A 14,775-nucleotide genomic window follows, 5' to 3' on the forward strand; every position below is an offset into this window, starting at 1 on the left:
ATTTATCAAACAGGTTATATGCACTGATATAGACTACTGTTGCATTGAATTGCTATTATCAAGGCCTACTGGTAGTGAAATCCCCCGGGCAAATGTTTTAATGACTCATCGACGGTGGGACTTTTCTTAGAGACTTGCCACCACACACTTGTTGCAGCAATAGTCCCGCGAGAGGGATGGATGACCCTACTGCTCCCAGTCCCAGCTGTCAGCTGCGCTCGCGCACCGTTTCTGATTTTCCTACTCTGTCCACGGTACCATGGCGTCCACGGAGGAGGACGGCTCGGTTGAGGAGAAGGAAAACAACAACAAGAAAAGAACAAAAAGTGCCATTGCTGTCGCATGGCTAACATTTTACAACATCGCCATGACGGCCGGGTATGTGGATTATTTAGCCCTATCGCTGATTATAAAGTTGCCACTCCCTGAAAATTTCGCTATGCACCGGAGTGAGCAAGCATGTGTTGCTGTTTATAGGTCTGTGGCGACTCTGACAGTGCCCATTCTTTTGCCGAATTTAGTGAGAGACAGCACCCGGACAATTTCAAGAGCGCTACAAATAAAATGAAGGGGCTTGATGGAAAGGGTGGCCAAGCGGTGACAATCATTCTTTCATAATTTTCCAAATTTTTGTTAGAATAATGTGGTGGAAGTGCGGCCCCCGGAGCAAGTCCAGCCTTTCCAAATACGGTCGATTACACGGTGTCAGCGTCATGCCCACCACTACTTTGATAGTTGCAGTGATAAGTATAGCCGGCGCGCTGACACTGGAGCTCGGGTCTGTGGGATTGAAATGCTAAATTGGCAGATTTTAATAACTGGAAGTTTGTGTGTTACCAAGCGCCCGGGTGCAATTAACAATTATTTTACTCATGTTAACCTATTTTTTTATTACTTCTTATTTACTGTAATAAGTTCGACGATTTATTAGGCTGACATGTCTTACTTATTTTTTATTGGTCTTGGTTTAACCAAAATGTAACTTTTAATATGAGTTTTTGAAGGTGCCAAAATTACACTTTTATGGAGATCACTTGCACTTATTGAAGGCCCTTTCATTATTTGTCTGCTCCAAACTAAATTGATATTTTGGTTATTAGATTTCCAATTGGGGTTGTTGGCTACCAAATTGCCCCCATAATGTAGGCAGAAAGCAAGCTTTTAGTTCAGATATATTCAAAGAATTATTAATATACTGACCCCATATTGATCTAGTTGAAACTATACATTGACATTTTAAACATATACATATTTCATATGTAATATATATATCTACATATACAGATACATTATACATTTTTGTTATTGAATAGTAACTGTTTGTAATTGAAAACCTAACCCAGTTAAACTAAATAACTTCAAATAAACCCTAATCAATCATTGTCAAGAGAGAAATGTGTAATATACTGCTCATTAACAACATACTCTCAGTTAATTAATGGGACTGGTAAAGCACTGTTTCTTTTTAAAATAGATTGTGTTTTTGCTGAAATTCAATTAGAGTTATGCAACCATTGGCAATATAGACAAATTATTTCTACATAAGTTGAGCACCTGATTGATCTAGCACTTGAGGTGAAACAGTGAACAAAACAGTAACCACTAGGCTTCAGTGGTCACTACAACAGCTATACCTGGTCAACCTGATTTAACAGGAGCACATTCCTTTACAACAGACAGTAGCAATAGTGTATGGAGCAGTAACCCTGGTCAATATTGAACATTATCGGTGGAGTGACTGATTCACTCACTTCAACGAGACTGTTCACCCATGCATACTGTATCAAAGGACTCAAATGTATCTAAATCAGTGATATCAAAATGTAAGTGCGTTATCAAAATTTTTGACCATTTGAGGAAAGTTGTGACTTTGTTTTTCCTCTTTGCAAATGTTTATCCAAATTAGTATCCTATGACACACATTATGTTTAGCCCACAGCCTAATTGCAAGTAATGTTTTGAACATAATTTCACCCTTTTTTCTACATTTATGTTTTCTACATAATTTCACCCTGTTTTCTTTTGTAGGTAGGGCTGTCACAATTATGACATTTTAGTTGATGATTAATTGTTGCACAAATAATTGTGATTAACAATTTAATTGTTTATATTGTAAATTGTATGCCACTATTATAGTGTAAGCCAAATATATATTTTTCTGCATACATTTTAACTCACATTTTCTAATTAGGAAATATCAATGGAAATGACAAAAATATTTTACACAGGCTTAAGTGTTTTTTCGATCAGAGTTAATGCGACAAATAAGCAACTATTAAATAATAATGTTGCGAAATTGGTACAAAACTAAACTAGGTTTAATCATACTGATTACTGAAATTAACATACTGAAATTAAGAATGAAATACGTTTCAGTAAATTATTTGTGCCTGTAACTTCCCACATAGTTCTTCAGCACCCATGTGTTAGACATCCTAACTGATGGAAATGCGACAGCCCTATTTTGAGGTCTATATTCTGTAATAATTATTTGGCCTATAGAACATGTGAATGCTGACAATTAAATGTAAATACATAACCCCTTCACAGACGTCATCACAGACAATAATTCTGGAAACATAGGGACTGAACCATCTATCTACAGCAGGGGTGTCCAAACCACAGCAGGCTGTGTGTTTGCAGGTTTTTGGTTTTTCCTATAAATTGGTTCCCAGTTCACACTTACTCAACCAGATGAGGGTAGAAACTAACCAATTAGTAACCTAATTAGTCAATCAAGTACAAGGAGAGTGCGAAAACCTGCAGACACACGGCCCTCCGTGGAATAGATTGGACACCCCTGATCTACAGTCATGGCCAAATGTATTGGCACCCTTGCAATTCTTCAAATAAGTAACAATTGTCTCCACGATTTTTATTTCACTGTTAATATTATATAACCTTTGTTTATTCGTTTATTCACAACCTAGTATACTGTATATACATTAAAATCAGATAATGAACAGAATTGGCATTGACAAAATTGACACCCTAGACTATATTAAGTAGCACAGCTTTTGGCCAAAATAACTACAATCAAGGATTTGCTATAGCCATGGATGAGCCTCTTGCACCTCTCTACACTTTGTCCCAGTATTTTTGTGCAAACTGCCCTAGTAGTTCCAGATTTGTGGATGCCTCCCTAATGATGTTTTTAGGTCTCAACACAAATGTTCAATAGTACCTAGAAGTGGAGTACTGGCCACTTCATAACAGTTCAGCATTGTGGCTTCAACCACTCCTGGTTGCTTTCTAATGTGTGTTTGGATCACTGTCACCTATGAACTTTAACAGAGACCCACCTTGCTGACTGACACTTGGTTCGACATTGCACTTCAAAATCCCTTGGTATAACTGAACCTCCTCCATGTTTGACTCTGAGGAAGGAGTTCTATATTTTGAAGGCTCAATTGTTTTCTGTAAACACGGAATGAGAGATTAGAGATTTTTGTCTCATTTGTAAAACAGGAGATGATCTCTGTAGGATTGTGGCATGTTCAGGTGTGCTTTGACAGATTGCAGTCAGGCTTTCTTATGTCTCTCAGCAATGGGGTCCTCCTGGGTCTCCTACAATACAACCCTGTTTTTTTTGTGTCTGTGACATATGATGTGAGTTTAAACTGTTGTACCTTTTTTTCTGAAGGTCAGCTTGAATCTTTGTGGAAGTTGATCAAGGTGCTTTCTGTACCATTCGAACAATACTTTGCTGCAATCTTCCATCAAGTTTTCTCATGTGGCCATGTCCGTGGAGGTTGGCTACAGTGGGATGGGCCCCCATTAAACCTCTTGATAACTGTACTTCCTGTGGAAATAGGAACACCAAGGTCTCTCACAATAGACTTGAAGCCTTGAGATTGTTCATACATTGCTGCAATGTGTCTGACATACAGACAAATATCAGTTTTTCTTTTCTCCAAGCACCTTGCGGTAAAGTCAGTGTCACAAAAAACAAGATGTCCTTTCTTCTATTCAGACTTTCTTTGCCAATATGGGACAACCTACCAGGACAACAATCTCTGCAGCACTCCACCAATCAGGCCTTTATGGTAGAGTGGCTAGAGTAACTCTTAATTAAAAGGCAGATGACATGCCACCTGGAGTTTGCGAGACGGCACAAAATTGTGTCCGACAAGACCAAAGTCAAACTTAAGCTTTAATGCCAAGAGCTGCGTTTGTCGAAAACAGGGTACTGCTCATCACCTAGAGACATCCCCAAAAAGATTTTAAGCTGGGATCACTGCCAAAGGGGCTTCAACAAAGTACTTAATTAAGGGTCTATAGATATGTTAGTTACTTTATTGACAATAAATTGGCAAATATTTCAAAAAAAAAATTTTTTCACTTTGTCGTTATGGAATGGGGTGTACATTGATTATTTTTGATTAAAAATAATTAAAAGAATGTATATATTCCAAATGCGCTTTATGTGGATGCTAAAAGATTATTTTATTTTAACAGCTTTCTAGAAGAAATTGTGAATTATTTGGATTAAGTGCAAGGGTGTCAATACTTTTAGCCACAACTATATACATTGTTACACCGAACTGGTCCTGTGAACCTCAGTTGGTAGAGAATGGTGTTTGCAATGTCAGGGTTGTGGGTTCGGATTCCACAGGGGTCCAGTAAAAAATAAGCATGGAAATGCATGCACTTAGTTATAAGTCGCTCTGCCTATAAGCTCCTGCCAAAAGCCTTGAATGTAAATGGTATATATTAAGTAATATATCTCATGCAAACTTCTCTATTGCAAAAATACATTTGTTCAGATGTTGATGGGTGTACTTTCCCAGGTGGCTGGTTTTGGCTATGGCAATGATACGCTTCTACATCCAGAGAGGCACACACAAGGGGCTGTACAAAAGTATAGCAAGGACACTCAAGTTTTTCCAGACGATTGCATTACTTGAGGTGAGTTTGTCTGTCTTCATAGTTCATTAGGAGCCATATTGACTTAAAAAGATATTTGTATTCTGTGAAAACATAATATCCAAAGTAGAAACTATTGAAAAGTTTTGAATGCTTAACTTTTTTCACCAAATTCTGGCAGAATGCTTACCACACATTAGCTATGAAGTGGAGAAGTGAGGAGTGATATACAGTGGGGAGAACAAGTATTTGATACACTGCTGAATTTGCAGGTTTTCCTACTTACAAAGCATGTAGAGGTCTGTACATTTTTATCATAGGTACACTTCAACTGTGAGAGACGGAATCTAAAACAAAATTTCAGAAAATCACATTGTATGATTTTTTTATTATTATTTTGCATTTTATTGCATGACATAAGTATTTGATCACCTACGAATCAGTAAGAATTCCGGCTCTCACAGACATATTCGTTTTTCTTTAAGAAGCCCTCCTGTTTTCCACTCATTACCTGTATTAACTGCACCCGTTTGAACTCATTACCTGTATAAAAGACACCTGTCCACACACTCAATCAAACAGACTGAAACCTCCCCACAATGGCCAAGACCAAAGAACTGTGTAAGGACGTCAGGGATAAAATTGTAGTCCTGGGATGGGCTACAGGACAATAGGCAAGCAGCTTGGTGAGAAGGCAACAACTGTTGGCGCAATTATTAGAAAATAGAAGAAGTTCAAGATGACGGTCAATTTCCCTCGATCTGGGGCTCCATGCAAGATCTCACCTCGTGGGGCATCATTGATCATGAGGAAGGTGAGGGATCAGCCCAGAACTACACGACAGGACCTGGTCAATGACCTGAAGAGAGCTGGGACCACAGTCTCAAAGAAAACCATTAGTAACACTACGCTGTCATGGATTAAAATCCTGCAGCGCATGCAAGGTCCCCCTTGCTCAAGCCAGCGCATGTCCAGGCCCGTCTGAAGTTTGCCAATGACCATCTGGATGACCCAGAGGAGGAATGGGAGAAGGTCATGTCTAAACTCCACTCGCCATGTTTGGAGGAAGAAGAAGGATGAGTACAACCCCATGAACACCATCCCAACTGTGAAGCATGGAGGTTGAAACATCATTCTTTGGGGATGCTTTTCTGCAAAGGGGACAGGACGACTGCACCGTATTGATGGGAGGATGGATGGGTCCATGTATCGCGAGATCTTGGCCAACAACCTCCTACCCATCTTCTCAGTAAGTGCATTGAAGATGGGTCGTGGCTGGGTCTTCCAGCATGACAACGACCTCAAACACACAGCCTGGGCAACTAAGGAGTGGCTCCGTAAGAAGCATCTCAAGGTCTCAAGGTCCTAGAGTGGCCTAGCCAGTCTCCAGACCTGAACCCAATAGAAAATCTTTGGAGGGAACTTAAAGTCTGTATTGCCCAGCGACAGCCCCGAAACCTGAAGGATCTGGAGAATGCAAAATCCCTGCTGCAGTGTGTGCAAACCTGGTCAAGAACTACAGGAAACGTATGATCTCTGTAATTGCAAAGAAAGGTTTCTGTACCAAATATTAAGTTCTGCTTTTCTGATGTATCAAATACTTATGTCATGCAATAAAATGCAAATTAATTACTTAAAAATCATACAATGTGATTTTCTGGATTTTTGTTTTAGATTCCATCACTCAAAGTTGAAGAGTACCTATGATACTAATTACAGACTTCAACATGCTTTGTAAGTGGGAAAACCTGCAAAATCGGCAGTGTATCAAATACTTGTTTTCCCCCACTGTATGTTAGTTAGGTATCAACGTCCCAAATGAAATTGGAATACATAACTACTTTAATGATTTTATGTTTTACCCCTTTATCTCCCTTTCACAATTTCATTGTATCTTCAATGCCTTCTTCTCTGAAGAACTTTCAACGGATTTGGGACAGTTGAAGATTGTAGCAAGCCTTCCTAGGCACCGGTGGAAAGTAATTTAGCTTTTTTCACACTACTCACCCAACCAGGAAGTCTCACACAAATAAACATATACACTTACTCATGTGATAACCTGAGTTAGCTTTGCAGTGGCCTGAGCTGTCTGAGGGAGTTGCTAGAGCATAATGAGACCAGGAAATCCCTGCTGACAGTGCCCTGAAAATGTTCATCTCCCATAGAGCATCCCAGCTATTCATCCACCCAGCTACAGGCAATATCAAGGCTTGAACCTGTACTCTGATGGTCAGCTAGGTCCTACAAAAGAATGCCTTGGACACAGGGCCGGCTCCAGGCATAAGCGACATAAGCAGTTGCTTAGGGCCCCTGACCACTAGGGGGCCCCCAAAAGCTAGGGGGACTCCGACCGCTAGGGAGCCCTCAACCGACAGGGGAGAATGGGCCCCAAATCTAATTTTGCTTAGGGCCACCAAAAGGCTAGAGCTGGTACAGCTTAGACACCTCCGCAACCTGAATGACTCCTTTACTCAACTGATTTCGCTGAAATCCTTGGTTACTACCTTAAAGTGAGGAGAGGCGATTCATTGATTCTTGTTTTTTTTACTATCTTTTTTTCCAGGTGGTGCATTGTGCCATCGGTATGTAGAATACATCTTTAATATCTTTAATAAGAATATAATGTGAATATAACAATATCAGTGGGTATGGAAAGTCACCATCCCTTTCACCTTTAGTTGCCATAAACCCTGAAAAGAAAACACATTAACTCAAACTGATTTGCTGCTTTCATTTTAAATAATTTTAAATAATAAGTGAACATCCCCCTAGTTGTTCTTAGACTCCACTGCTTAGTAATGCAATTAAAGGTACTTCATAAGGGGAAGATAATAAGATTTGTCTATCCTTTGGAGCACAGTGAAGACCATTATAAAGACATGGAAGGTGTGTGGCTCCTCCCAGACCTTGCATAGATCAGGCGGTCTTTCCAAACTGGATGATCTAGCAAGGAGGAGGCTGATCTGAGATGGCTACCGAGAGACTATAGCGCTCCACAAATCTGTTGTCTATGGTAGGGTGGCTAGAATAAAAACACTTCTCTAACAGGCAACATCAACATCACTGTATAGTTGCTGTAGGATAAGAAACTAAATGTCCTTGAGTAACCTAGTCAGAGCACTGATAAAAATCGTATTGAAAATGTGTGGAATGACTTGAGTGCAGTCCATAAGCATTCACTATGCAATTTGACTAAACTAGAAAAAATCTCCAAGAATGAATCGGCAAATATTGCACAGTGTAGGTATTCAGAGTTAGGAGAGACATATTCAAAGACACTGATGGCTGTAATTCAAGCAAAAGTTGGTGCCACCAAGTATTAATTATTTTCACTAGGATATTGTGGGTTGCTTTGTATAAATGAAGCTGAAAAGTGAGATTTTATGTGATTGCATTTCAGGCTTTAAGGAAACAAAAGGTGAACATTTTGAACGTGATGACTTTCTATACCCACTGTATGACCATGATGTTGACATCTCAATTTCCCGTCCTACAGGAATTGTGAGAACGTCTGTCATTGTGACTGGTGTCCAAGTGTGTTCACGAATCTTCATGGTGTGGTTCATTACCAACAGCATCAAACAGGTACTATTTCACATTTATAACCAACAAGGTGCCCTGTAACCCATTTAGAGAAAGAGGACTTGGAGTTAATTTGAGTGAATATCCCCTTGACCCTGATCCTGGGGTCAGTTTAGCATTTCTCCCCACTAATTGTTTATTTTTTGATTGGTTGAGGAGAAACTGGTCCAAGATCTGTATCTAGGGAAATCCTCATGCTGGAGGCTAACTGTGGAACTGCCCCTTAATTGTCCAAAATCTTCACGCTCGTTCTGTCCATTTCACTTGACTTTTTTTCTGGATAGATCCAGAATGAAGAAAGTGTCATCCTCTTCCTGGTCGTGTGGACCGTGACAGAGATTACCAGATATTCCTTCTATACATTCAATCTGCTCAACCACCTGCCATACTTCATCAAATGGGCCAGGTGAAGATGGGGACAGGAGGCCTGGGTTTGGGTAGCTCTGGTCCAGGGCGTTCGCCCGTGTAGCGTTCTCAGTATCAGCGAGTAGAACATAAATGCCTTGGACCAGAGCTGGGCTTGGGATGCTGTTGCGGTGCTGTTGGTCTGGTTGGATTGTCCCCTCCCCCCAGGCATGCTTCCCGCCGCTATGGATAAATGGGTTGTACGTCTGTCTTGTGATGTCACAGTGTATAAAGTAGAAGCCATGTGTGAAGCCAGACAGCATGTGATTAGCATGAGCGTGTTGTTTTAAATGATTAGCACCTTGTTAGCCTTCTTTGCAGATGTTGGCTGACCTAACGGCTAACACTTAGTACTGGTTCTGGTTTATCAGTCGGGTAAGTAACCCCGGTGTTGGAGTAGACTGTGGGATTTCATGTTTGTTTTATCTAACCAATCTGAAAGAGCAGGTGTGTTGAATTTAGTCAGTCACTCTTCTGATCAGTTAGCTCAGTAGGTCTGGGCCGGTGGCTATTTTGCACGGAATACTGGAGTACCCGTGTCACTCTTGAAACTGTTGTTTTGCTGTGCGCTAGGAGGCTGTTGGATGTAATGGATGGATTTCAGTCATGCTCTGTGGCCCGTGATCAACTAAACGCTGTTTCTGGCAAGCAGGAGCTCTGGTTTTCAGGGGAAATGGAAAGACGCCTGTGACGCAATTTCCGATTTTTGACGTTAAAAACATCAAACTCCTTAATTCATCCTCCACAATTACTGGATTGGTGGAAAGGTGTAGGTGAGAACACCCACCTCCATTTCTTTCTCATCAAAACCCCGATATGGGAGATGTAGTTGTACCCGCTTTATTTGTTTTTTTATGCAGACTTCTACATTAGGTTAACACAAACATGTCTCAATATCTCATAGTATAATATTTTTTTGCTAGTACGGTTTGTCCTCATATTCAGCTCAGAGTTGTTGTCTTTCCAGATGTGCATGACATAAGGATGTTGGAACCCTTTTGACATCCCTTCATGCCTTTGATTCAGCATGTATAGAATGTAGCACTGCTGGTTTTTAGTCTAATACTCTGCAGTGCGTGTACAATTTGAAATAATTTCATCTGTGCTTTAGTAATAGCCTTGTTGGACCCTATCACTCTTTAAAGAATGAAATCTATGATAATAATAAGAGTTTTGTGTAAAGAATTGTGTGGTATTTTCAGTCTGTTTGGGTGAATTGGTACTGTGCTTTTGGCCAACTGCTTGATGTCACAGGGCTTATTTGATTTTTATTTAAATAAGTAGTGGGCTATAGACCTCTAGAACTATCTGCCAATGAGGTGTTCATCAAAATCTTAAAATATGTTTCCTAATGCCCTCAGAATCAGACTCTCAGGCTAAGTATCAGGCTTAGTGCCATAGGATGCTCATAGAAAACCTTTGATCCGTGCTGACTTGTTGGCAGAATCGCTGCAAATTTGACATCATTCTGTCAGTTTATTCCAAGCTGTGAATAGCCCATTCCTCAGCTCTATATGCTGTTTTAGGTCTGGCCAGTACTGTAAACTGAACTCACTTTCATGTTCCTGGAAAGACTCCAGGACAATACATGCTTTATGAAATAACACATTTTCCTTTTGGAAGTATCCATGGGATAAAGGGTAGTTTATATATGGCTTGGTTGGTATCAGGGGACCTAATGTGCCAGGGAAACATGCCCCTCACCACAACCCCACCACCATCAGGCTGTAATGATGAGAGGCAGGATTAGTCTGAGGTACTGGAACCAGTGAGTTTGGTACAACGGATCATGTCACACACCAAGTCGCTTAAAATCTCTCTTTGCCTGCTTTATATAGCTAGCCATGGCTACGCAACTCTCGCCATCCATTTTCATGAACACGGTGGTAAACCTTTTACAAACCGGCCCCTGAGGATAAACACAATGATTTTTAATAGTTATTGAATATTGCCTGTAGTGGACTGAATCATCCTAAAACCTGTGAACCTGTTGACGGTCCACAGTAAACGCTCAAGGAGTATTTGGACTCCGGTCCATACCTCACAATGTCCTACTGTACATACTGCTGTCCCAGATGGGCCATGTGACGGTTAGCAGGTAGTGACCCTGTGTTATCTCCCAGTGTGGCGGTACTGTGAATAAAATAAAATCTAGAGTCTAAAAATCCCATCTCTGAATCACTACACATCAATTCTACGTTTCTGTAAAAAGAAATATGTTTTACCCATTTACCTCTGTCAGCAAATGGGTGACATCACGTTTGGCCTATCAGGAGCACGGATGCGGTGTCGCTGTCGGCTCTCCTATCAAAAGTCCCGCAGGTGAAATGTGAGCACTGTGGTCAAAACGGCTTACTACACAGAGAATTCTGACTGACCCGGGGCACTGGTGTCCTATGGCCAAGCGCCCGCTGCTTTCTCACATAATAGGAATGTCTACAAATCCGATTAGAGGCCGGCTCCAAATGATTGCATGACTGTGGGGGCAGCAGCAAGTGACGACGAGGCTGAAGTATCCCCCGGTGACTTTGACTGTGGGTTTGCGTGCATGCACGACAGGTCTCCTGTCATTGATCAGTGAGGCACTTGTTTCCCCCCTCTCTCACTCCGACACCCCCCCACCCACCAACCCCCGCCGCCTGCCCACCCCCCGACCGAATGTTTTCAGGGGTTCCTTTAAGTAGGGTGGGTAGCAGCTAGACCCCTTAGAGGGAGGGGAGAGGGGCTCATGTTCAGCTGCTTCTGTTTTTAAAGAGCCATCTGTTTTGGGCATGGAATGCTAGGCCAACATTACTCTCATCCACCAAGACGCTGCCACGTTCTTGAGTAAATACGGAATTCTTATGCCCCGCCGTCACCACAAGTATGACTAACTCGTTTTAATCCCCTTCCATTTTTCCCCTCTGCATAAATACAATGGGCGTATTTAGTGGTGTATTAGCCCTTACATTCTGGGTTGGTTAGCCGAGATTAAAAATGTGTTGCTGTATCCCAAACTCTGTTGGAGACCTTGTCCTGGACTTATCAACAAGACGATTTTGCAGAAACAAATCAAGCCTAAAAACGATTCTCAATTTGTCCGAATCCAAAGCTAGCCCCAGGATGTCTTTTTAGCCTGTGACTGCATCCTTAATCGGTGTCTGAAACCTTCCATGTACATGCTGATGCTGTGAAAATATCCTCCAATGTTAAAACATTATTAAAGCGCTAATTGTTTGAGGGCTTTCAGGCCGGCTCTAGAGTGCATGCCAAAATACCCCCTATTCTCTAGGGCCCTAAATAATCTCTTGTTGATGCTGGAAATAGGTCCCTTTTTGTTCACTGTTTATGTTGCATTGAATTAGGGGAGGAAAAGTTGATTGTGATGGCTGCAGCAGCATGTTATTCTGGTGTTGGTGTGTTAAGACATTAAAAATGACAGCTCTTAGAATGCTAATCAGCCATTTAGTGGCCAAGTTCACAGGCTAAGCAAGACTTTATTTCAAGATGGCATCCTTTTTTATCTGCTTCATTTTGCAGTGCATGTATTCAACCTGAGAGTGACATTTTTCTTCTTTCAAATGGTGTGCGTGTTGAAGAGTGTTAATGATGACTGTACTCTCCCTGTCAGATACAACATGTTTATCATCATGTATCCTCTTGGAGTGGTCGGAGAACTCATGACCATTTATGCTGCTCTGCCATACGTCCGCAAAACCGGAATGTTGTCCATGAGGCTGCCCAACAAGTATAATGTCTCCTTCGACTACTACTACTTCCTCATCATCGTCATGCTCTCATATATCCCACGTAAGAAGCTATGTACATGGCATGTTTGTATTTCCATCCGATGGGAAGTTAGTTTCTCATGGGTCTTGATTATTTTGACATGAAGAAATGTTCAGGAGTTCTTAGAGTTTTCTTTTGTGTAATTTCAGGTTGTTTTGGATTGTTTCTCTTAATTAGTATGCTGTATTTTTCACCTGAAAGCTGAAGCTCAATTTCCTTATTAGTATCAGTATTAGTATCAGCTACTGGGGATGGACTAAGCGTGATAACTACCAATAAGACAAACAGTTAATATCATGGTCAGATTTTTAGATTGTTCGGTAAAAACGTTCTCTCACTTCTCATTCTTTCTGTCTCTCTATCTCTCTCTCTCTTGCTGTCTTCCCATCTCTTTCTCCCTACCTCCTTTTCTCTCATTGTGTTTTCTCACTCTGTTCTCTCTGTCTGTTACCTCCCTTTGTCTCTGTCGCTTTCTGGCCTAGTGTTCCCTCAGCTCTACTTCCACATGCTCCGTCAGAGGAGAAAGGTGCTCCTTGGGGAGATCATAGTGGAGAAGGACGAATAAAACTGCCTCACGGTCCTCCACCTGGCTTTCGTTTTGGGATGGCAAGTCAGCACCCCCCACATCCATTCATCTTTGGTACTGCGCTATAGCGCAAGGGACCGGGACAGTCACACAACTTAGCGTCACGGGAATAACCATGTAATAATCAAAGAAAACAGGACAAAACTTCTCATTCACCCCAACTGGATTAAATGCAGACCTGCAGGCGAAACCATTAACCGACAGGGATAACCGTTCTCGGAATTACCACTGAACCTAAGTCACCAATCCAAACAGAGAAATCAATACAGAACAGGAGTAGTCAGCAGAATAGTCATCGTTGTGGAAAAAGGAATCAGAACACTCTCTAGTGGAATAATTGCCATGGTCACATAACCGGAACATGTTGTGTGTTTTTTCTTCTGGGTTCTGCTCTGTCTCCACTGTCATTGCAAATAGCTAGATATGGTTCGATTTTTTAATGATATTTATCCACCTGCCTTTCACCCGATCTGATTCGAACAACTGCAAAGAAATACAATAGAATGAATAGAGCGTTCAATGATGAGTCACACACTGTACCCGCTCTCAGTGCAGCATGGTGGGAGTCCAGTGGACCCGGGGAAGGTTGAAACCAAGGGAAATAGGAGGTGAGATCATACTCCTGTTCCCTGAGCTGTTTTTTTTTTTTAAATTGGCAGTTTCTTTTTTAAGCGTTTTCCACCACTGTGATTTTATTGCTAAATAGCATGTGGCAGCAATCACTAGAAATACGTTGAAAAGGAGAAATTCGCCGTAGTATTTTACCTCAAAAATAAACCGACATTTTGGCAATATGTTGTTTCCTCTGCGTATGTGTATTATAACTTATTTGTAAACAGTGCAATGTGAAACAGTACCATGACTTGGTTATTTTTGTTCTGCACTGATCGGATCATTTACAGACTGACTTGATGTATTCACTTGGTTGGCAGTATAACCTTGTTGTTGAAGGTAGACTCAGCAAAATGACATACGTGCAGAAAATAAACCGTAAAGTGGGTCAACTTCCGCAACAGCCAAGTGCATTTAAATGCGATGCGCAACTTAGCTTTTTTGGTGCAGTTGCTGCCATGCTGTGACGGCGTGAAGCGAATCTGTGGACATTCACAGACACTGTGTGCAACTCCTCTTGGTATATGCTGAGTATTTTTGCTGAGTCTACATTTTAAGCAGCCAAACACTTGGATTAACTGTCAGGGACTTTATTCAATCTGTATCACTGAAAATGCACAAGATTATTTCAAGCACTGCATAAAGCTGAATTTCAGAGAGATGTATTGAATCCAGCCCCGAGTGAAGCTGAGACTGCTCTAATTTGTTCCGCCCTTTTTTTTTTGCTTTAGCTTGGGCTCTTCTCTAATGTTCTCTCCACATCACTTCAATGTTTACCAAGAGCCCAGTCAAATGTGTATGTGTGCATCTTAAACAAGGTTGAATCTTTTAAAGTGAAGCGCTTGTAGACACAGGAAACAATTATGAGATACATTATTTTGGAGCACTCACAGTCTTCAGTTAGTAGTCAATGTTTTGTCCATTATGTTTAAAAATCTGCGTTTGTTGATCTATTG

The 14,775-nt window shown here is 41.1% G+C and overlaps 1 protein-coding gene across 1 annotated transcript; it reads left to right on the forward strand.

Annotated features, from left to right (window-relative positions):
- Window positions 1–208: 208 nt before the first annotated feature.
- hacd1 (3-hydroxyacyl-CoA dehydratase 1) lies at window positions 209–14,001 on the forward strand. The gene is made up of 7 exons (XM_010885458.4): window positions 209–378; window positions 4,791–4,908; window positions 7,430–7,448; window positions 8,363–8,451; window positions 8,733–8,854; window positions 12,464–12,642; window positions 13,104–14,001. Exons 1-7 carry the CDS (start codon window positions 260–262, stop codon window positions 13,184–13,186), a joined length of 729 nt encoding a protein of 242 aa, XP_010883760.1. The 5' UTR covers window positions 209–259; the 3' UTR covers window positions 13,187–14,001.
- The last annotated feature ends 774 nt before the right edge of the window (window positions 14,002–14,775 follow it).

This window comes from Esox lucius, chromosome 21, assembly GCF_011004845.1.
Source record: "Esox lucius isolate fEsoLuc1 chromosome 21, fEsoLuc1.pri, whole genome shotgun sequence".
In the NCBI taxonomy this organism is placed as follows: Eukaryota; Metazoa; Chordata; class Actinopteri; order Esociformes; family Esocidae; genus Esox; species Esox lucius.

Excerpts from the sequence above, each read along its gene's own strand:
- hacd1 (XM_010885458.4), top strand. The coding sequence starts at position 260 with ATGGCGTCCACGGAGGAGGACGGCTCGGTTGAGGAGAAGGAAAACAAC. Across the intron at positions 379-4,790 it reads AACATCGCCATGACGGCCGG|GTGGCTGGTTTTGGCTATGG; the intron begins GTATGTGGATTA and ends GTACTTTCCCAG. Across the intron at positions 8,452-8,732 it reads TTACCAACAGCATCAAACAG|ATCCAGAATGAAGAAAGTGT; the intron begins GTACTATTTCAC and ends TTTTCTGGATAG.